The sequence below is a fragment of the Dendropsophus ebraccatus genome, chromosome 13 (assembly GCF_027789765.1).
Source record: "Dendropsophus ebraccatus isolate aDenEbr1 chromosome 13, aDenEbr1.pat, whole genome shotgun sequence".
NCBI classification, from domain to species: Eukaryota; Metazoa; Chordata; class Amphibia; order Anura; family Hylidae; genus Dendropsophus; species Dendropsophus ebraccatus.
In genome coordinates, this window is record NC_091466.1 from 39,066,760 (window position 1) to 39,089,238 (window position 22,479).

Sequence of the window (22,479 nt, forward strand, 5' to 3'; positions counted from 1 at the left end):
TATTTGTAGAATAGGAAAGGGGGAGATTTAAATTTATTGGGGGGGGGGAGGTTTTTTCCACCTATCCTAGCCTTTCTCTCTTCCTCACACCCTGAAGGAGGAGTTAGCTATGTGTATACTATGCAGTGCTAAGCACTAATAAGGGAGAGTAGCCACCAAGGAACACCCTAGTTCATGCCAGGAACACAGCTACAAAGTGCAGGACAGACTCCTGAAGCAATAGGAGCTGATCCCAGTAGGACAAAGCTACCAGTATATAAAGGTCTATGTATCCTACTGTGCAGGTAACTAGGACACCTCGCTACAACCAGATAACCATGGCTGGGGCTCTTGCTACCCACCTAGGACGGGTTCTATGACACTAGGGGGCAGACATTGTCTAAACATGAGTACGAGCATCACTTTACTACTAAAGATATCTAACAAGGTTCTGGCAGAGTCCAAGGCTACACTGGGTTTAGAGTTCCTTTGGAAAACTCCTCTCCTCTTCTTTCTACTCTTTACAAGCACTACTGCAACTGCTTCTTCTGCTCCTTTCAAACACCTACCTCAGGTACTAAGTTAAGCACTCAGGTCTGTATCAAGATTGCTGCCTGTAAAGAGTGTACTGTTAATCTACAAAAGCTCTACAGTAAAGTTCTATTTTTATACCAACCGCACAAGACTATCTCTGCTCGCACCTGCACCTTTACACACACCACCGCACACCTTGGGTTATTTTTGGGGAATCCAAACCGGACATACAAAAGCAGGTACCAACATCACACCTGTGTGCTGGACTAGCACTGGCATCACAACAATAACATCACTGGCCGAGTAATAGAAATCCACCACAGGTGGGATGAGGCAGCATGTATTTTACCTAACTGGATGAATCCCTTTAAACCACGCCCCCTATGAGTGAAAAAATGCTCAAAAATAGCGCAAACACCTTGATAAATGTTGCTAAAAAATTTAAACTGTGTGCAAAAACACCAAACTAGCTAAAATAATGGCGCAAAGATAATAATAAATGTGCCTCTAGGATTACTATAATGTTAATTTACCTAAATTCTCTCCTTCTGAGTCCCAGCTCCACATGGACTTCAGTGTTGTTGGTTTGCAGTGTCCCAGAAGCCTGCTTATTGTTGCTGCTGTATGTGTACATATGTAGGGCGGCACTATTGTTATCTTCATTTTGGTTAACAGGGTATTCTGTGCATGAAGGATGTATTTACTGCATTTGTCTTAGTTTTCTACTATATTCTATTCACTGTCAGGCAAATGCTGAAGGACACCAAAAGCTTAATTGTGTATGTGACTGCATGTTTTCTTCTCTGCCATCTGCTTGGGGAGGTGGTCTGTCAGCATCCTCCCCAACCTCTGGACCTATCTGAGCCCTGCTAAGACTCTCCTTATGTGTCCTGACCAATACCCTGTCATTTTACCTTGATTCTTTCTCCACCAATGGGAGCCCTCTCCCTGCAGCATAAAAGGATGGAGAGTGCCATGTGCTTAGTCACTTAGTCCAGTCTAAGTCCAGTTCTGCTACCAGTTTTTCCTGTATGTGCTGAGCTAGCTGTATCCAGAGCCAGGGTATCATCTTCCAGAGACATGGCCGCTGGCCAGTGCCTGTCCCTAAGCGGCTGTACTGCCTGTTTTACTTCCTGTGTTCCTGAGTCTGCTTAGCATGTAATGCAAAGTCAAAATCAAGGCTCATGTTCCCACCTTATCCTAAGCCATATCCTAAGTATTAGTATTTCTGAGCGTTTGTTGGTTCCCGAGGAGAGCTAGCTACCACTCACTCCCTGTGAAAAGCACAAAAGCGGTACCACAACTTCTCTAGCTCCTGAATGTAACACCTTGTAGACCCCTTGGTTATCACAAACTAAAGCCACCTTACCTGATACTTCGCCTGTTTGACTTAGACTGCCCTCTTATCTCTGATACCACTGATGACCCAACTTGCTGACTATGTTTACTTGGCCTGTTCTTCATGGTCTTGCACCAGCACTGTCTGGTCTTTGGGGACCAGCTGCTGCCCACACCAGGACCATGGTTTAGGAGTGACCAAGTGTCCTCTAGCCACAGAAGTCCAGCTTCTGTATTCTGGAGCAGGATAAAGGATAAAGACCTAAAGGGCCAAAAGCTGAAATGTTGGGTAGTACAGCGTTTCCACATCCACTGGGCATTACAGCCCTACAAGTAAGGAATTTCCTCAGGTAGACATCAGGAGGACACCCGACAGAAGGATGCACCAAACAGACCCCAATAACTTATAATGGGATCCATCAAGTTCTGTCATATACATTTTTTGACACAAAGAGTCAATAGAGCCTATAGATTTGCTTATTGTTTGAACGTCAGGAACTTGCTTACCGTTACCGATGTCCCTGCTGCCCTTGTTTTATACTTTACCTCACCAGGCTGCAGGTCTTCTCCTTCTCCCGGTCCCGCGCGGTAGCATCAGCTTCGCCGCGGCCAGTGATTGGCTGAGCACTCTGTCAGCTCCGCTCCGAAGCGATCTGTCAGACAGGCCGCTTAAAAGCGTGGGACCGGGAGAAGGAGAAGACCTGCAGCCTGGTGAGGTAAAAGTATGATATTTTCAAATCGTCGGTCGCCCGCCGCGCACTGCTATTCCACGTAGCGATGCGTGGGTGGCGACCAATGATTTTAGGTTTGAACCTTAATGAACGATCAACCGATGACAACAATCTTCGGCTGATCGTTCTCTCTATTCCACTGAGCCATAATCGGCCAAATCGGGCCGATTCGGACGATTATCGCTCCGTGGAATAGGCCCCTAAGGGGGAGATTTATCACTATGCACCCCTGGCATACGCCATGAAAAAGTATCAAATTTGTCCCTCTTCCATGGTGTAGACATCCACATGATGGGTGGACGAGGGGGAGGTGGGTGCAACAAGGTGGACAGGAGATGTGGTCTCCTCCCGCACCTGATTTAGGAAGGTTTATGCCTTGCTAACAGGCGTAAACCAGGCAGAAATCTACACCTGCTTCAGATTTTAATAAAACATAAAATTACTCTAGGACTTGGTACATCCTTGAAAGAAATAAAAAAAAAAGTAAATATGACTTCTACCTGAACTTCTGTGGCACAACGTAAGTAACAACGTTTCCAAAGCCTGATCCAAGGCCCCACAGACAGGGGAAGTAGAAGGTCCACTGTAGAAGGTTCTGATGAGATGTTGCTCCTAAATTGCCGCTCTTCTTCTAGTAAACTCTCAACAGATTGAGAGCGGCGTGCCCCTCTCCTTGACACTGTAACACTTTTTCTTGGAAAGAATGGAGACTGTAATACTAGCACACCTTTGGAAAGTAAATACACACTGTAGGTGTGGGAGACATCCAACTGGAAGAAGAAAAGTGAAAGTCAGTAATAAGTTCAGGTACCTAAAAGGTGAACCATTAAGGCTACGTTCAGACGTAGCAAAAGTGGCAGAATTCCCTGTCATAATGACAGTATATGAGAGGCTCGTTCACCTTCTCTCCCCACGCTAAAGAATGAACAGGGAGGCTGGAGGCATTCCGCCACGGAATTCTGCCACTTTTGCTACGTCTGAACGTAGCCTAACATGTAAATCCAAATTAAACAATGAAACCAAGTCCCCAATTTTCACTATTTAAAGGGGTATTCCCATGTCAACTACTATATTTAAACTTGTAGGGTTTGTCAAGTTAAATACATTAATTAAACAAACTTGCCTCCTTCTCCTTATATGCCCACCCTTTCCCTCTCCTTCTTGACAGCTTGTTGCCTAGGTCACTGATCACCACTCTGCTCTAAAAGCAGTGGCCGGGCTGATGAATATACAGTATACATATAGTGTACCTCTATAGTGATATAGAGTATATATACTATATAATATTATATATATATATAAAAGGACAGAGCCAATTAGCATTTTTGCACTTCTATTTTTCCCCCCTTGTGCTTAAAAGGCCATAGCACTTGCAATTTTTCATCTAGAAACCCACATGAGCCCTTATTTTTTGTGCCACTAATTGTACTTTGCAATGACAGGCTGAATTTTTTTCATAAAGTACACTGCAAAGCCCCCCCAAAAATCAATATATGGTGAAATTTAAAAAAAAAAATGCATTTTTTTTTTATTTTGGGGGTATTTGTTTTTACATCGTTTGCCCTTGGGTAAAATACATGTTCCTCAAGTCGTCACGATTACAACGATATGTAACATGTATAACTTTTATTTTATGTGATGACTTGCAAAAAATTCAAACCATTGTTAACAAATATATGTTACGTAAAATCGCTCTATTCCCAGGCTTATAGCGCTGTTATCCTTTGGTGTATGGGGCTCTGTGAGGTGTAATTTTTTGCGCCATGATGTGTTCTTTCTATCAGTACCTTAATTGCGCATATGCGACTTTTTGATCGCTTTTTATTACAATTTTTCTAGATTTGATGCGACCAAAAATGCACACTTTTGCACTTTGGAATTTTTTTGAACTTATGCCGTTTACAGTGAGATCAGGAATGTGATTAATTAATATTTTGGGCGATTACGCATGCGGCGATACCAAACATGTTTGTTTTTATTTATAACATAGGGAAAGGGGGGGTGATTCAAACTTTTATTAGGAGAGGGGGATTTTTATTAACAATAACACTTTATTTTTTTTTAAAACATATACTAGAAGCCCTCCTGCGGGACTTCTAGTATATGCACACTGATCTCTCATTGAGATCTATCCAGTATAGATATAGGCACTGGATTGCTTTCGGCTGCTGCTAGGGTGAGAGGAAGGAGAATTGTGGGACGCTGTATTGCTTCATTGGGGGGGGGAATGGGTAAGGAGAGGGTGTGCGGGCCACTGTATTGCTTCATGGGGGATGGATGTTGGGAGGTGCTTGGGTGAGGAGGGGGGTGCGGGCCACTCTATTGCATCGCCCAGGAGGAGGGACAGAGCTAAGCAACGGGCTGTGCACATGCACCGTGGTGCTTTTCTCTGCTGACAGGCTGTGTGCACTCTACATAGGCGAGTGTCACAGTGCTCGGCTCTGCAATACAAGACAAGCAGGTGGACAGCGCGCAGGAGGTGAATGGAGGCTGCTACTCAACTGCGGGCGCCGGCTTACAGTACAGGAAAGAGAAGAGGTGGATTGCAGTACAGCAATCTGCTCAGGTTTTAATGAGGTCATGCGCTGCGGCCCCCTCCACTTGCTGTCATCTGACTAGAGGTGCTTAATGATGATCCCAGGGCCCAGTCAAGTGACAGTATGTGCCTAAGCAGGGCTCCAGATGGCGACCAAAATGGTCGCCAATGCGACTGATATCTTGCAAATGGCGCCCAGATTTATTAATCTGGGCGCCATTTGCGACTGGCCCCGGCGGCGGCTGTCTCTTTAAGGACTTCCGCACGCTGCACCGAAGCACGTGGCGCCTCTGCGGCCGTCCGTCCAATGAATGACGGACGTGCTGGATGACGTGTGCGGGGACACGCTTCTCCAGTGACGTCATCCCGCACGTCCTTCATTCATTGGACGGACGGCCGCAGAGGCGCCACACTCCTCCAGCGCCTCTCTCCCGCCTCTCCTCACCCGGCGGTTCTTCAAGTGCACCCCAGCGGCACCAAGATTGTGGCTAGTGTGTGTGAGTACAACCGGAGGGACGGCAGGGGTGGCGGCCGGCCACTAATCTGTGTGGGGGGACCGCGGCCTGGGCGGCTGATTGGTAGTGTCTGTTGTGATGGCGGCCAGGTGCGGTAGTCAGTGCGGGGGGGGGGGGGTATGTATAGACTGCACAGTACCACTTCCCTCAGTGTCTGTATGTATACACTGCACAGTACCACTTCCCTCAGTGTGTGTGTATGTATACACTGCACAGTACCACTTCCCTCAGTGTGTGTGTATGTATACACTGCACAGTACCACTTCCCTCAGTGTCTGTATGTATATACACTGCACAGTACCACTTCCCTCAGTGTCAGTATGTATACACTGCACAGTACCACTTCCCTCAGTGTCTGTATGTATATACACTGTACAGTACCACTTCCCTCAGTGTCTGTATGTATATACACTGCACAGTACCACTTCCCTCAGTGTCTGTATGTATATACACTGCACAGTACCACTTCCCTCAGTGCCAGTATGTATAGACTGCACAGTACCACTTCCCTCAGTGTCTGTATGTATATACACTGCACAGTACCACTTCCCTCAGTGTCTGTATGTATATACACTGCACAGTACCACTTCCCTCAGTGTCTGTATGTATATACACTGCACAGTACCACTTCCCTCAGTGTCAGTATGTATAGACTGCACAGTACCACTTCCCTCAGTGTCTGTATGTATATACACTGCACAGTACCACTTCACTCAGTGTCTGTATGTATATACACTGACTCAGAACCTGACTTGTAGACCACCTCACACATTCTAGTGGACTGTATATTGTTGTCAAGTTGCAAGTTTTTAAGTTCAAGTTCAGAAGAGTAAGCCTCATTAAAAGGCTAGCCAAGTGAAGCTGAAGTACTGAGTCAGACTGTATATGGTTGTCAAGTTGCAAGTTTCCATGTTGAACGTTTTCAAACTAAGAAAAGAAAGAATCTAAAGGAGGAGGATGCTGCCTTGGCCTCTGCACACAGTAAGTCCCATTTAACATAACATTAATTTTACATGTTTTAAAATGTTGGCGACCAAATATTCTATTTGGCGCCTAAATTTTTCAGGTTAGGAGCCAATGGCACCTAGGTAAATTTTTTAGTCTGGAGCCCTGCTAAGGTTATGTGCACGGTCACGCACACTGACTCATCTGGAGGTGCCGGGCTGGGGGCCCACCGGAGGATCACTGCAGAGCAGGGTACTGTATGATTGTGTATACTTTCAGCTCTGGTAGAATAATTGAGGAGCTGTGATTGGTTGTTAAGGGCAGTTTACACCAGGTGTATATTTACACCCTTTCATAAATCTCCCCTATGGGGGAGATTTATCAAAGGGTGTAAAATTTAGACTGGTGCAAACTGCCCATAGCAGACAATCACAGCTCCTCTATCATTTTACCAGAGCTGAAATCTGAGCTGTGATTGGCTTCTATGGGCAGTTTGCACCAGACTAAATTTTATACCCTTTGATAAATCTCCCCCTATGTGTCTAAAAAGACCCTAAAAGCCATATTACACGGACTGATCACTAATGTAAGCGAGCACAGATTTGCTACAGCCTATTTGCTTGCTGAGCCTCTTACATAGCTCGGCTAGTGATTAGCTGAGCAGCTTGTCACTTCAGAGACTGGCTCTGAAATTCCAGCAGCGGCTGTGGGAACCAGGCAGAAGTGTGAAAGACATCGGGCTTGTCACTTCAAAGACTGGCTCTAAAGTTCCAGCGGCGGCTGCAGGGACCGAGCAAAAGTGCAAAGGACACTGGGAATTGTGGTGAGGTATGTATAGACATTATTACTTTTTTTTTTACACAGTCGGCAGCCAGTGGGCATACATTGCTGTTACACGTAGCCTGACAGCCAATGATTTTTAGGCTGGAATAAACGACAACGATGATTGTTTCATCAGGTGATCAATGTCTTTTAACATGGTCTAGCTAGCCTTTCCTGCACCCGGGGCAAAGATTCAGGTTGGCGCTCCCCCCCAACTCCTTCACCAAACACACACACTGTATTGAGAGCCGTAACTGCATACAGGACTAAAGGCCACTATATGAAAGCTGCTTAGTATTATGCTTAGATCTAATTCCTATTAATGAAATGGCACAATAATCAGCGGCCTCAGCAACTTTATTCTCACCCCATGTCAGATCAGAACTGTCACCAACACAGCACAAACACATCACCTCCTAAATATAATGCTGCCATATAGTGCGCCAGTGAATATAATACAGCCATACACTGTACCTCCTAAATATAATGTTGCCACATACTGCACCCTCTGACTATTTGGGACACTTTTGGGGGGTTTACTATATAATTTGTCATAGTGCAATGCACTCGGTGACACACACCACTCTGACAGTGTCAGGAACTCCGCATGCTGCTCTAAAAGTGCCAGAAATGCTGCCTGCATGCTTCTATAAATTTCAAAGTTGGTGCGCAACTTTGTCCAAGTTTTTCATTTTGGGCCCACTATGTATTTGAGTTTGACACCCCTGGTGTATACTGTAAGTGAGACATCACAAAATCTGCTAAACTGCATTTTTTTTCTTATTTTCACCCAACAAAGATTTTTTCCGGTATTGTAGCATATTTTTTGTTGGGGACACTATATGGGGGGGCTGCTGGGGACACTATCAGGGGGCTGCTGGGGACACTATCTCAGGGGGCTGCTGGGGACACTATGGGGGGGGCTAATGCTGGGGACACTATATCAGGGGGGGCTACTGCTGGGAACACTATGGGGAGGGGGCTGCTGGGGACACTATATGGGGAGGGGGGCTGCTTGGGACACTATATGGGGAGGGGGGCTGCTGGGGACACTATATGGGGGGGCTGTGGGGACACTATATGGGGAGGGGGGCTACTGGGGACACTATGGGGGGGGCTGATGCTGGGGACACTATATCAGGGGGGGCTACTGCTGGGGACACTATGGGGAGGGGGGCTGCTAGGTACACTATATGGGGAGGGGGGCTGCTTGGGACACTATGGGGAGGGGGGCTGCTTGGGACACTATATAGGGGGGGCTGCTGGGGACACTATATGGGGAGGGGGGCTGCTGGGGACACTATATGGGGGGGGGGCTGCTGGGGACACTGCAGGGGACACTGTATGGGGGGCCACAAGGAGACACAGGACTGGGGCAGGGGCCGCAGGGGGAGACAGGATGGGGGCCGCAGGGGGACACAGGACGGGGGGCCGCAGGGGGACACAGGACGGGGGCCGCAGGGGGAGACAGGACGGGGGCCGCAGGGGGAGACAGGATGGGGGCTGCAGGGGGAGACAGGATGGGGGCTGCAGGGGGAGACAGGATGGGAGCGAGAGCCGCAAGGGGAGACAGCTTACTTGAAGATGCACTCCTCAGCCTCAATGTCCCTGGCCGGGAGAAGGAGCGTGTAGAAGCACTTCTGGTCCGTAGGGGGACGGGCTGTAATGAAGAAAAGCTGCCAGCCGGGTGAGGTGACCCGTGGGCGGGACAGCTACCCGCGCGACCGGGAAGTCACCCTTTCGGGCGCACTGCACGATGTCTCACGGGGGGGGGTCTCGGGTGGTCGAACCGCTGCCACACTCAGCACTATTAGCACTAACCATGGATGGGATGCAATCATGCAGGCCACATGTTTTAACGCGGTGGCCCCATAGCAACGGCGTACCCTGCCCCCATGGTAGCTACGCCAGTGAATCAAGGTGCCATTACTAAGTGCAATAGGTACAGCAAAAAAAAAAAAAAAAGAACAAGATGGGAAAATAAAAACATTTTAAAAGTGAGAAGAAAATAAAAATGCAAGATTAAAAAAAATAATAGTTTGGTCATTAAGGGGTTAATTATTCGGTTCAAAATGCATTATTACAAGGGTGCTAGATGTCCAGATAATGTGACCATGTGAAAAGAGCCACCTCTGAAGATACAAGGGTTTTGAATTATTGTTTTGTTTGTTTTCCATAAATGTATTCACTTTTACAGTAACTGACCTGGGCTGGTGTAAGATGGGAGGACACAATCTGCATGATCCCATCAACCCCTGTATGCAGATCACAGAATATAGGAATCTGGAGCCTACAGGACATTATAGAACTGCTAGTAGTGACCCCTACACAGTGGATTTCTGGAGCAGATCACACTATATAGTTATATAATACCTGCAGGACATTAAATAACAGCTACATTGATGTCTATTGGGGGGGGGGGGGGGGTCATGTCTTCCCTCCTGCTACTGTTCTCCAGGTCTCTCTGGATCTGATAGAGCTGCTGACTGCAGGAGGGAAGCTTCCTGTATACAGCCAGTACTAGGCCCAGGGCTCTGTGCTTAGTGATGGATGTGACAGGAGACCATGCTCTCAGCTCCCATCTCTTCAGCAGGGTTGGGCTGACACACTGACATCCCCAGTGCAGAGTGATCTGCCATTACAGCTACTGCTGTATATAAACCCTGTAACAATGGGGGGAGATGTTTGAAAAAGCCCCTTGTTTTCAGTTGCACATACCTGGTCTTCCTCATGCAGCTGCTATGTCCCCGCCTCTGCACTGTGTGCTGCCTTGCAGAGGCTGATGGGACAGCCCCCGCTCTTCCTGACAGGTGGGAAGTTGCAAGGCTCCCTGTCCCTGACAACAGTACCCAATACTGCTTTGATGCCTGCCCTGCACACAGGGAGCACAGGGCAATCGTCTTACTACACCACAGATGTGTGTGCAGGGGAGCTTGCGTCTGGGGCAGCTGCCCCCCTCCCTACGCCCTTGTAATAAGGCCCTTAGTCCCCACTGGCATTTTCCCTATGAGGCTCCTTTCTTAACAAGGTGGTGGTGTGTAACCTAGGGATCAGGAGGTTACGATTCACAGAGCACCGGTGCAGGATGTATCCATGCAAAGATTAGGAATCTTGTTTTATTGGTCATGGGGTTATCCATCTAAGAGCTAAAAAATGAAATGCTCCCAAACGTACCCGATCTTACTCAACAAGCCCTCCTGGGTATTTTGAGCCATCTCTTGTCTTTCTAGCTGCTGCCATTCCTGAGTTACAAGTTTTTCTAAAAGCCAATCTAAATCCAAGATGGCGCCAGCCAGGAAACTACATTTCCCATCATGCATTGCCCTGATCGGTCCATTTGCGTACTCGCCCCCTTAGCTTTCTTTCCTGTTTACTGCTGTAATACGTATTGTACAGTAAACACAAGACTGTTTTTTTCACTAATTTTGCATCACATCAACCCAGTATGTATTCCATACTTGCTGATGATGTAGCAGAGCTTATGCGTGCATGGTGCAGCTATGTGCTGCATAACAGGGGGGGGGGGGGGTAGTGTAGGTTTGGATCTGTTTGTTAACTTTGTAAATAAAAACATTCTAGTTCCATCCATACTCTAAGAACATCCATAACACTTTAAGCTTTGACGCAAAGACAGATACACATCCCTGCATTCACTGTGAGCAAGTAGATAGAACTATAACTTTTGATATTACAGAAACCTAGGCTTGGGGACACATGTAAGTCTTTGGAAGCAGGACTTTCACTAGCAGTGAACAGGTGCAAATCAATAGGCAGCTAACCCAGCCCCCAGAGAGGAGATCACTTGTCCTGTGTCTACAAAGGCAAAGGGGAGAGAGGGAGCAGCGTAGTCAGAGAGGACACAGAGAAGACGATTTTAGACATCCAGAGCGGATAAGTATAAGAAAAAAACAGGGAAAGGGTGCAAGATAGGTTATACATGTATATTAGACATAGTGTGGTGTTGTGAAGGGGGTTCGTTTAGAATATTGTTTTTGTTACCTGGATAACCTCTTTAAGTATTGATGCCTTACAATCACTTTCATGACAAAAAGCTTACCTTATCAGCGTTATGCATTATCCCATTGCCATTTAATACTGGTTGTTCCCTGGTGCAATAAATTGGATTGTTGAACTGCTGCCTCCGTGAGTAATGGTAGAATAGATTCCATTCCCAAACTGTTGGTGGAGGTGACTTCACCTCTGCCACTGACTTGTAGTCTCCATTAAGCAAGATCTTCTCACGTACAATGTCTCTCCAGCCATTTACTTGGGTGTAAGTCTGGTTAGATGAGTGCCGCTGAAAAAAATAGTAAATATTATGTTATTGCTAAGGATGAGTGAGCTAAGTCTCCCGAACCCAGATTAGTTCCAAACTTTACAAAAAGTTCATTTCGATAGCAAACCAAACTTTTTGCAAAGTTCAGACAGGTTCAGTAATCTAAAGAGACATCTAAAAAACAAAACAAAAAAAAATTATTCTCACCTGTCCGCTCTTCCTCTGTGTCTTCTTGTGGCACTCCGGTCCGGTCCTGTCATCTTCTCCGGTGAAGGTCAGCTCTGCAGCCTGTGATTGGTTGAACAGGCTGTCACTCTTGTCTCTAGAATGACAGCCCACTCACAGACGGCGATACTGTCCCATCCCAGTCAGTCTGTGAATGGCTGAGCGGGCCTTCACCAAAGAAGACAATGGGACTGGACTAGAGAAGAAGGACATCGGGGAAGCGTGGACATGTACAGTAAGTATATTGAGTAGCTCGTCAAAGTTTGGTTCTGCACGAACCTGAACTCTACATTAAAGTTCCGCAAACCTGCTGAACCGAACTTTACACAAGTTCGCTCATCTCTACTCACTGCAAATAATACAAAAGGAGCAAATATGTGAACTTTTTTACACTGCGTCCAGCTGACAATATGATATCAGGGTTTCCTGGGTGTTATATCCTATGTTCACAGAGAACTACATGGCACCTGTATTACTTCTCTATTCCTTGATATAAATGTTCTTGATGTACCCTATGTAAGCCCAAATAATCTTTCTGTACAGTTTTAATAATTAACAAACCTTTTAATTATTATGTTTAACCGTTCCATTAGGTCATAGTAAGAAATCAATGCAGTTCTGAATATTACCTGGCTACCTCTGATATGGTCCCAGTGACAGTTGTGGGTGAAGGTACCGCAGAACACATTGAAGGTACTGTCATGTAAAGCCAGAAGATAAGACTCTGTAAACTCAAAGGCAGATGGAAACTGCTGCAAACACTGCCAGACACAGTCTAAGAACAGCAAAAACACCGGAGACTGCAAGAGAGAGAGAGAGAACATTACAGATGCTCCATAAATTATTATAAGCTACATTCACATATGCAGTAGCTTTTCAAGACCATATTACGTCTGAAATCTGCAAAAATGTGGGAGTAGTGCATCCGTAATTCTTTTTTTGGCAAGTTGAGCGGCAGAGCGGGGGATCAGCTGTCAGTGTGACAGCTGACCCCCCTGAAACTACTCCGCTCTGGATATTTTAACCTGTTAATGGGTTAAGGTGGGTCCCGGTCGGTGCTGCGGGTATACTCATGTAATCGCAATGTCCCGCAGCGGCATCCGGTCCCCCGATGTCACCATGGTAACCATGGGGGCCTAATGAAGGCCTCTGGGCTTACCATGGATATGCCATCCTGCTAACAGGTATGGCCTAGCAGATTGCCTGTCAACAGGATGGTCACATTATACAATACACTGAACTACAGTAGTGCAGTGTATTGTATAAGTGATCAAAGTAATACACTGGTGTACAGTAATGTACACTAGTGTAAAAGTAAAAAAAAAGTGCACCAAAACACATCCCCCCCCCCATAATAAAAATGCATTACAATCCCCATATACAAAAAACCATTACATAAAACAGATCAAAAACACAAATCATATACATGTTTGGTATCACTACGTCCGTAACGACCCAATCTATAAAACTATATAAATTATTATATGGCATGGTACACGCTGTAAAAAATTTTTTTTTAAAAGTACCAGAATAGCTGTATTTTATCAATCCGCTTTAGAAAATACATCATAAAAGAGATCAAAAAGTCATATACATGTAAAACTTAGTATCAATAGAAACTACACATCTTCCCGCAAAACCAGCCCAAAACCAGCTCTGTTGCGCAAAAGATAAAAACGCTATGCATCTTGCAATGTGGCGACATTTTCTTTGTGGGTTTTTGCTAGGAAGATAGTTTCTAATGCGCCAAAGTGGTTATAGTTAAAAAACCCGGATTACCTGTAACCACCCCGGATTACCTGTAACCACCCTGGATTACCTGACACCACCATGGATTATTCATAACCACTCCAGTAACCACCCTGCATTACCTGTAACCACCCTGCATTACCTGTAACCACTCCGGATTTCCTGTAACCACCCCACATTACCTGTAACCACCCCACATTACCTGTAACCACCCCGCATTACCTGTACCCATCCCGGATTACCTGTACCCACCCCGGATTACCTGTAACCACCCCGGATTACCTGTAACCACCCTGCATTACCTGTAACCACCCTGCATTACCTGTAACCACCCCAGATTACCTGTAACCACCCCGGATTACCAGACACCACCATGGATTATTCATAACCACTCCAGTTTACCTGTAACCACTCAGATTACCCGTAACCACCCCAGATTGCCACAGACTGCCTGTAACCCTGACCGCCCCCCCGATTGTCCATCACCACCCCAGATATCCAGTAAACACCCTCAGATTGCCCGTAACCACCCCAGATAGCCAGTAAACACCCCAGATAGCCACAGACTGCTCATACCACCCCAGATTGCCCGTCACCAACCCAGATAGCAAGTAAACAACCCCCAGGTTGCCCGTCACCACCCCAGATTACCTGTAATCTCATTTTTTTTTTTAAATTTAAGCAACTGCGCTATTCTAATAACCGATACTAGCTGTGGTTTTGCTCCAGCAAAATGACGCTCTGAGCCCTGCTGTGTGCCCATACAGTGGTTTATGCCCACATATGGGGTACCGTTGTACTCAGGAGAACCTGCTTTACAAATCTTGGGGTGCAATTTTTCTCCTGTTCCTTGTGAAATTGAAAAATTTCAAACCAAACAATCATATTATTGGAAAAATTAAATTTTTTCATTTTTACTTTTTCATTTTGAATACTTTCCTCTAATACCTGTGGGGTCAAAATGCTCACTGCGCTCCAAGATGAATTCTTTGAGGGGTGTACTTTCCTAAATGGGATGACTTTTGGGGGGTTTCTCTTCTGCGAACACTACAGGGGCACTGCAAATGCACCTGGCGCTCGGAAACTTGCCAGAAAAATCTGCACCGAAAATACTAATTGGCACTCCTTCCCTTCTGAGCCCTGCTGTGTGCCTATACAGTTGTTTATGCCCACATATGGGGTACCTTTGTACTCAGGAGAACCTGCGTTAAAGATTTGGGGGGGGGGGGGGTTCACGCTTCCCTTGTGAAATTGAGAAATTTCAAACTAAACAAACATATTATTGCAAAAATTCTAGTTTTTACTGTCTAATTTTGAATACTTTCCTCTAATACCTGTGGGGTCAAAATGCTTACCACACCTCACAATGTATTCTTTGAGGGGTGCACCTTCCAAAATTGGGTGACTTATAGGGGGGGTTCACTCTGCTGGTACCACAGGGGCACTGCAAACGCACCTAATGCTCAGAAACTTCTTCAGAAAAATCTGCACTGAAAATGCTAATTGGCGCTCCTTCCCTTCTGAGCCCCACTGTGTGCCCATAGAGTGGTTTATGCCCACATATGGGTACCTTTGTACTCTTCTTGTGAAAATGAGATACTTTAATCTAAACGAATATATTATTTGAAAATTTTTATATTATTTGACCATTTTTTATGGCCTAATGGTGAATACTTTCCTCAGGCCCCTGTAGAGTCAAAATGCTCATTTTACCCCTAGATTAATTCTTTAGGGTGTGTAGTTTCCGAAATGGGGTCACTTATGGGTGTTTCAAGTATACAAGCCTTCTAAACCCACTAAAAAAACCTGGTCCCTAAAAAAATCAGTTTGGGAAATTTCAAGAAATTTGATAATTTGCTGATACATTTCTAAGCCCTGTAACACCCTAAAAAAGTAAAATATGTTTACAAAATGAAGCCAGAATAAAGAGGACATATTATTAATGTGACCTAGTAACTAATTTATGTGATACGACTTTCTTTTTTTAGAAGCAGAGAATTTCAAAGTTCGTAAAGTGCTAATTTTTAAATTTTTTTATGATATTTTGATGTTTTTCACAAAAAAGATAGTGACCAAAATTTCCCACTAACACAAAGTACCATATGTTACGAAAAAACTATCTCAGAATTGCTAGCATACATTAAAGCATCACTGAGGTATAAGCGCATAAAATGAGACAGGTCAGTTTTTAAAAAATGAGCCTGGTCATTAATGTCCAAATAGGCTTGGTCCCTAAGGGGTTAAAAAATTCAAGTCTTCCAGTACTTATCAGCTGCTGTATATCCTGCAGGAGGGGGTGTTTTCAGGAGCATAACTACCATTGTAGCAGACATAGCGGCTGCCCACCAGGGGGCCCGATGGCCCGTTTTTGCAATACACTGGGCCCCCTGAGCTGTCATCATTTGCAGCAACCAGCTGCCAAGCGGGCCTCCCGAGTTCTGCAAATGTCCTTTTAACTACAAGCACTCCTGACAAGCGCTTGCATTTAGGCAATTATGACTACACTTGACGGCTTAGTGGTCACTTGGGAAGTTTGCTATGGTTATGCCCCTGTGTGCCTTCTTTCCAGTCTGACACAGTGCTGCCACCTCAGTCAGTGATAGAAACTGTCCAGAGCAGTAGCAAATCCCCATAGAATACCTTTACTGCTTTGGACAATTCCTGTCAGGGACAGGGGGACAGCAGAGAGCACTGTGTCAGACTGTAATAAAAACACCAGATCCCGTGGGACATACAATGGCTTATAAGTACTAGAAGACTTGTGTTTTTTTTTATAGAAGTAAATTACAAATCTGTATAATATTCTGACACCATTTGATTTGAAAGAAAAAAAATTCACCAAAGTACCCCTTTAAGGTGATCTGTAATTTTTGCAAATGTTGTGGATGTTACTTTGGTAATGTCCCCAAATTGCAGATGTTCCTACAGACTTATATAGTCTATATATAGTCTCCTATAGTTGCTTTGCTTTCCATAGAAAGTTGAACACACAAAGAACAAATGTGATGGCAGTCTCTATGCATCTGTGGTGTCCTACCACAGGTGTTGCTATTGGTTACACCCTTCAGAAAAGTCTGTACTTATTGTACCAAAGTGGTGATGAAGGTAATGAATATGTTTCACCACTAGATGTCGCTGTATTAGATGTATGTATTCAGATGTTGCACAGCTGAAGTGTGTAAAGGTTTATTGTTTGTTTGTATGTCACATGGATCTGCGGACCACCAGAAATCTGTTCTTCTCTCCTATCACCTCTCTCTTTACTTCTTCTGTTGCACTCTTCACCCATTCACAGCGCACTTTAGATACACTGGGAAGGAAGGTCACATGGGTGGAGGAAGTGCATGTGTCTTTTTCGTGTTGGACATTGTAGAGGAAGGACACAAGCTAGACAGCTCTCTACAGTGGTCCTCTTTGGGCCCTGGCCCTCTGCCAGATCTCCGTACCCTCAAGGGTCATTCTTATTTAGAGCCCCGTATGGGTAAGACATCAGACAGTACCCAGCTAACAGTTTCTCCTCAGTAACGCTACACAACTCTATGCAGTGTTAAACCCCTTCAAGAGAGCACAAGTCAGAGATAACCTCAACTAAATCCGTGGACTAGGAGTGTCACAGAGCAGGACAGTATCCACAGACAGCAGTAAGCTAGGAACTGATCCGGATAGAGCAAAGTTGCTAAGAGCCTAGGAACTTTATCTCGCAGCGGTCAGCGAGAACCCTCAGCATTCCGCTTATCCCAGGTAACAAGGTCTGGGGCTTGTGTCACCCTCTAGGAAGGTTCGGTCAAATCTAGTGAGCATAAGGTGGTGTGAAGACTAAAAGGTCAATACATGGGCACAAGTATTCTCTTCTTCTTCTAAGTATTCTTTTACCTCATCCTCCAACATCACGGCAGAGCACAGTACTACTTGGGTTGAGACTCTCACAACATATTCCTCTCTGCTGCTCTGCTTCTTTGTATCCTTCAACACGCTACTTAGTCAGCACGACTGTACTCCTCACTCTATTCCTGACGCAGAACTAGTTATCGTATTATCAAGTGTATTATCTAGTGCTTTATCAAGGGAACTGTCAAGTGTAACAGCTGTATGTCTTGCTGCTCACAGCTACCTCTCAAGTAAAACCAAGATTATTTATGCTAAAAAGACTCTGTGATTCTTCACCTCACACCGACACAGCATACACTACAGCCTTGGGACATTTCCCCTTTGGGTAGCAGTTTCCCCTCTGTGGGTGGCAGTTCCGATAGTCCGGGAGGGTCACTGTCCACAGGGAAAAAGGGTACAACCGGCCCTCCAAAATAAAAGCAGGTGTGCCACCACATCTGTGTGCCCCTCTGGCATTGGCGTCAGAAGGTCCGGCTGTATCTCGCCCAACCACCACTGAGTGGCGTCACACACTACCATCTAGCAGGTGACCGCTCAATCCTCCGACATAACACCACTGGGGGTTACCACACATCCCTATTAGACTGTTGTAGTGCCTGTAATCAATGCACTCAGCTTTTCAGGAAAAAAAACATGTAGAAACAAAGACATATTGTTTAGCCCAGCCCTTCTGTCCCTCTCAGCACCCAGATGCCTTTTCTTGTAAATCTGAGTATATTTTGAGCTGTAAAAGGTCAATATTATGCCCCATTCTGGTACAAGGAGAGGAGGCCCAGACACTTAGGCTGAATTACCTTGTCTGATTCTCACTGATGTTGTATTAATGGCATATGGTAAGGGTCAGCCATCATTTTTGGAGTCCTGGACAAACCCTTTAGGAAATAGATTAAGGTTATGTTACCAAACAGTATTTTTGCTCAATATGTATGAACCAAAACCAGGAGTGGATTGAAAACACAGAAAGGGCTCATTCACATGATCCGTGTGGCGATCCAGATGAGGTTTGCGGCACGGATCCTCTAGCCGGAGCCCCAACCGCTGCCCGGCACGGATCCCCCCGCCGCTGGGCTGCACAGATGACCGGAGAGCATGATGTGCTCTCCTGTCATCGCATCTCCTACTCACCTACTCCCCGCACTGACCGGCTTTAAGCGCTCACCGGAAGTGGCCTTGACTGGGCTGCCAGGAGAAGGCAGCATAGTCCAGGCTACTTCTGGTGAACATGAAGCCAGTCAGCGCAGGGAGGTGAGGAGATGAGATGACAGGAGAGCATATCATGCTCTCCTGTCATCTCTGCGGACGGGCGGTAGGAGCAGGGCTGTATTAAGAGCTGCTGCTGCCCTAGGCACTAAACCTGAAGACGCCCCATCTTGGGGAGCATGGGGAGAGTGGTTTCGGCCACATGCTCCCCATATAGAAACATGTAGAAATATTGTCTGAATCACGTTTTTCATGGTCTGCATATTGTCTGAAGGAAATAAGTAGGTAATAGCTCCAGGCGTCACAGCCATACCAGACCTGAACTACACTGCCACACCAGACCTGACCATACCTCCCCCCCTACCCCCCTCAAAAAGATATCAGATTCACTGGCAAGTCTGACCGGGAGGTGGGAGATTAAAAAAAACTAGATTTGCATTTCCAGGGAAATACATAGTGCTTGAAAAGAGCGCCCCTTTACCAGTGACTTCCTTTTAAGAGAAACTTTAGGGTCCCATCCCTTTAAGAGCAAGCTGGGCCCCTTTACGAGCGACCTGGGCCCCTTTAAAGCGCGACCTGGGCCCCTTTAAGAGCGACCTGGGTCCCGTCCCTTTAAGAGGGACTTGGGTGCCTTTAAGAGCGACTTCGGTACTTCTAATGGTAAAGATCATTGCTCGGTTACCATGACAATCTTACTCATGCCAGTGAGACAAAATCATTAAGGACCTTCCATCTTCTACATCTTCTATTGGCCAATCGTGGACATGTGACTGTGTGGATGTTATGAGACATTGCCTAACAGGACCTTAGCGTTTGTATTGGCTGCTATATTTGAGCTATTTGCATATGTGCTGTGATTGGCTGTTACCGTTTACAATGTGGCCATTATTTCCAATGGGCCATTATTTTCTATGGGAAATTCGGGGTCTTTAAACGTAAATTTCCTAAAAACGACAAATCTGATTGAAACTGAAAATAGATAGCACACCTCACACCGCCGAGGGCTTCGAAACGCAGTTTGAACGGAGTCTGTGCGCAAAGCGGTTCGGGCTGTATTAATCGCAGAAAAATGGCTGGAAGAAGAAGAATACGGATTACAATACTAGATTTGCATTTCCAGGAAAATACATAGTTCTTGAAAAGAGCGCACCTTTACCAGTGACTTCCCTTTAAGAGAAACTTGGATCCCATTCCTTTAAGAGCGACACGGGTCCCGTCCCTATAAGAGTGACTTGGGTCCCATACCTTTAAGAGCGACTTGGGTCCCTTTAAGAGTGACTTGGGTCCCGTCCCTTTAAGAGCTACATGGATCCCTTTAGGAGCTACATGGATCCCTTTAGGAGCGACTTGGATCCCTTTAAGAGCGACCTGGGTCCCATAAAGGGACCCAGGTCGCTCTTAAAGGGACCCAGGTCGCTCTTTAAAGGGAATCATTTCGCTCATAAAGGGACCCAAGTCGCTCTTAAAGGGACCCAGGTCGCTCTTAAAGGGACCCAGGTCGCTCTTAAAGGGACCCATTTAGCTCTTAAAGGGACCCAGGTTGCTCTTAAAGGGACCTATTTCGCTCTTAAAGGGACCTATTTTGCTCTTAAAGGGACCCAGGTTGCTCTTAAAGGGACATATTTCGCTCTTAAAGGGACCCATTTTGCTCTTAAAGGGACATATTTCGCTCTTAAAGGGACCCAGGTCGCTCTTAAAGGGACTCATTTTGCCCTTAAAGGGACATATTTTGCTCTTAAAGGGACCAAGGTCGCTCTTAAAGGGACCGATTTAACTCTTAAAGGGACATATTTCGCTCTTAAAGGGACATATTTCGCTCTTAAAGGGACCAAGGTCGCTCTTAAAGGGACCCATTTTGCTCTTAAAGGTACACATTTAGCTCTTAAAGGGAAATATTTCGCTCTTAAAGGGACCAAGGTCGCTCTTAAAGGGACCGATTTTGCTCTTAAAGGGACATATTTCGCTCTTAAAGGGACCCAGGTCGCTCTTAAAAGGACATATTTTGCTCTTAAAGGGACCGATTTTGCTCTTAAAGGGACATATTTCGCTCTTAAAAGGACCCAGGTCGCTCTTAAAGGGACCCATTTTGTTCTTAAAGGGACCCAGGTTGCTCTCAAAGGGACATATTTCGCTCTTAAAGTGACCCATTTTGCTCTTAAAGGGACCCAGGTCACTCTTAAAGGGACCGATTTTGCTCTTAAAGGGACATATTTCGCTCTTAAAGGGACCCATTTTCCTCTTAAAGGGACCCCGGTCGCTCTTAAAGGGACCCAGGTCGCTCTTAAAGGGACATATTTTGCTCTTACAGGGACCCAGGTTGCTCTTAAAGGGACCCATTTTGTTCTTAAAGGGACATATTTTGCTCTTAAAGGGACCCAGGTCGCTCTTAAAGGGACACAGGTCGCTCTTAAAGGGACCTAGGTTGCTCTTAAAGGGACCCATTTTGCCCTTAAAGGGACATATTTCGCTCTTAAAGGGACCAAAGTCGCTCTTAAAGGGACCGATTTTGCTCTTAAAGGGACATATTTCGCTTTTAAAGGGACAAATTTCGCTCTTAAAGGGACCCATTTTGCTCTTAAAGGGACCCAGGTTGCTCTTAAAAGGGACATATTTCGCTCTTAAAGGGACATATTTTGCTCTTAAAGGAACCCAGGTTGCTCTTAAAGGGACCCATTTTGCCCGTAAAGGGACATATTTCGCTCTTAAAGGGACCAAAGTCGCTCTTAAAGGGACCGATTTCGCTCTAAAAGGGACATATTTCGCTCTTAAAGGGACCCATTTTGCTCTTAAAGGGACCCAGGTTGCTCTTAAAGGGACCTATTTTGCTCTTAAAGGGACATATTTAGCTCTTAAAGGGACCCAGGTCGCTCTTAAAGGACCCAGGTTGCTCTTAAAGGGACCCATTTTGCTCTTAAATTGACATATTTCGCTCTTAAAGGGACCCAGGTCGCTCTTAAAGGGACCCAGGTTGCTCTTAAAGGGACCCATTTTTGCTCTTAAAGGGACATATTTCGCTCTTAAAGGGACCCAGGTCGCTCTTAAAGGGACCCAGGTTGCTCTTAAAGGGACCCATTTTGCTCTTAAAGGGACCCAGGTCACTCTTAAAGGGACCGATTTTGCTCTTAAAGGGACATATTTCGCTCTTAAAGGGACCCATTTTCCTCTTAAAGGGACCCCGGTCGCTCTTAAAGGGACCCAGGTCGCTCTTAAAGGGACATATTTTGCTCTTACAGGGACCCAGGTTGCTCTTAAAGGGACCCATTTTGTTCTTAAAGGGACATATTTTGCTCTTAAAGGGACCCAGGTCGCTCTTAAAGGGACACAGGTCGCTCTTAAAGGGACCTAGGTTGCTCTTAAAGGGACCCATTTTGCCCTTAAAGGGACATATTTCGCTCTTAAAGGGACCAAAGTCGCTCTTAAAGGGACCGATTTTGCTCTTAAAGGGACATATTTCGCTTTTAAAGGGACAAATTTCGCTCTTAAAGGGACCCATTTTGCTCTTAAAGGGACCCAGGTTGCTCTTAAAAGGGACATATTTCGCTCTTAAAGGGACATATTTTGCTCTTAAAGGAACCCAGGTTGCTCTTAAAGGGACCCATTTTGCCCGTAAAGGGACATATTTCGCTCTTAAAGGGACCAAAGTCGCTCTTAAAGGGACCGATTTCGCTCTAAAAGGGACATATTTCGCTCTTAAAGGGACCCATTTTGCTCTTAAAGGGACCCAGGTTGCTCTTAAAGGGA

The 22,479-nt window shown here is 45.6% G+C and overlaps 1 protein-coding gene across 2 annotated transcripts in view; it reads right to left on the minus strand.

The window, feature by feature from the left end:
- MTMR11 (myotubularin related protein 11) overlaps window positions 1-22,479 on the minus strand; it is a 124,325-nt gene that overhangs the window by 14,120 nt on the left and 87,726 nt on the right. For both annotated transcript variants that reach the window (XM_069950988.1, XM_069950986.1), the window contains exons 14-16: window positions 12,531-12,701; window positions 11,458-11,697; window positions 3,083-3,352 (exon numbers count right to left, since the gene is read on the minus strand). In XM_069950988.1, the coding sequence (XP_069807089.1) occupies window positions 3,083-3,352; window positions 11,458-11,697; window positions 12,531-12,701 (681 nt within the window). The remainder of the gene's footprint in view (window positions 1-3,082; window positions 3,353-11,457; window positions 11,698-12,530; window positions 12,702-22,479) is intronic.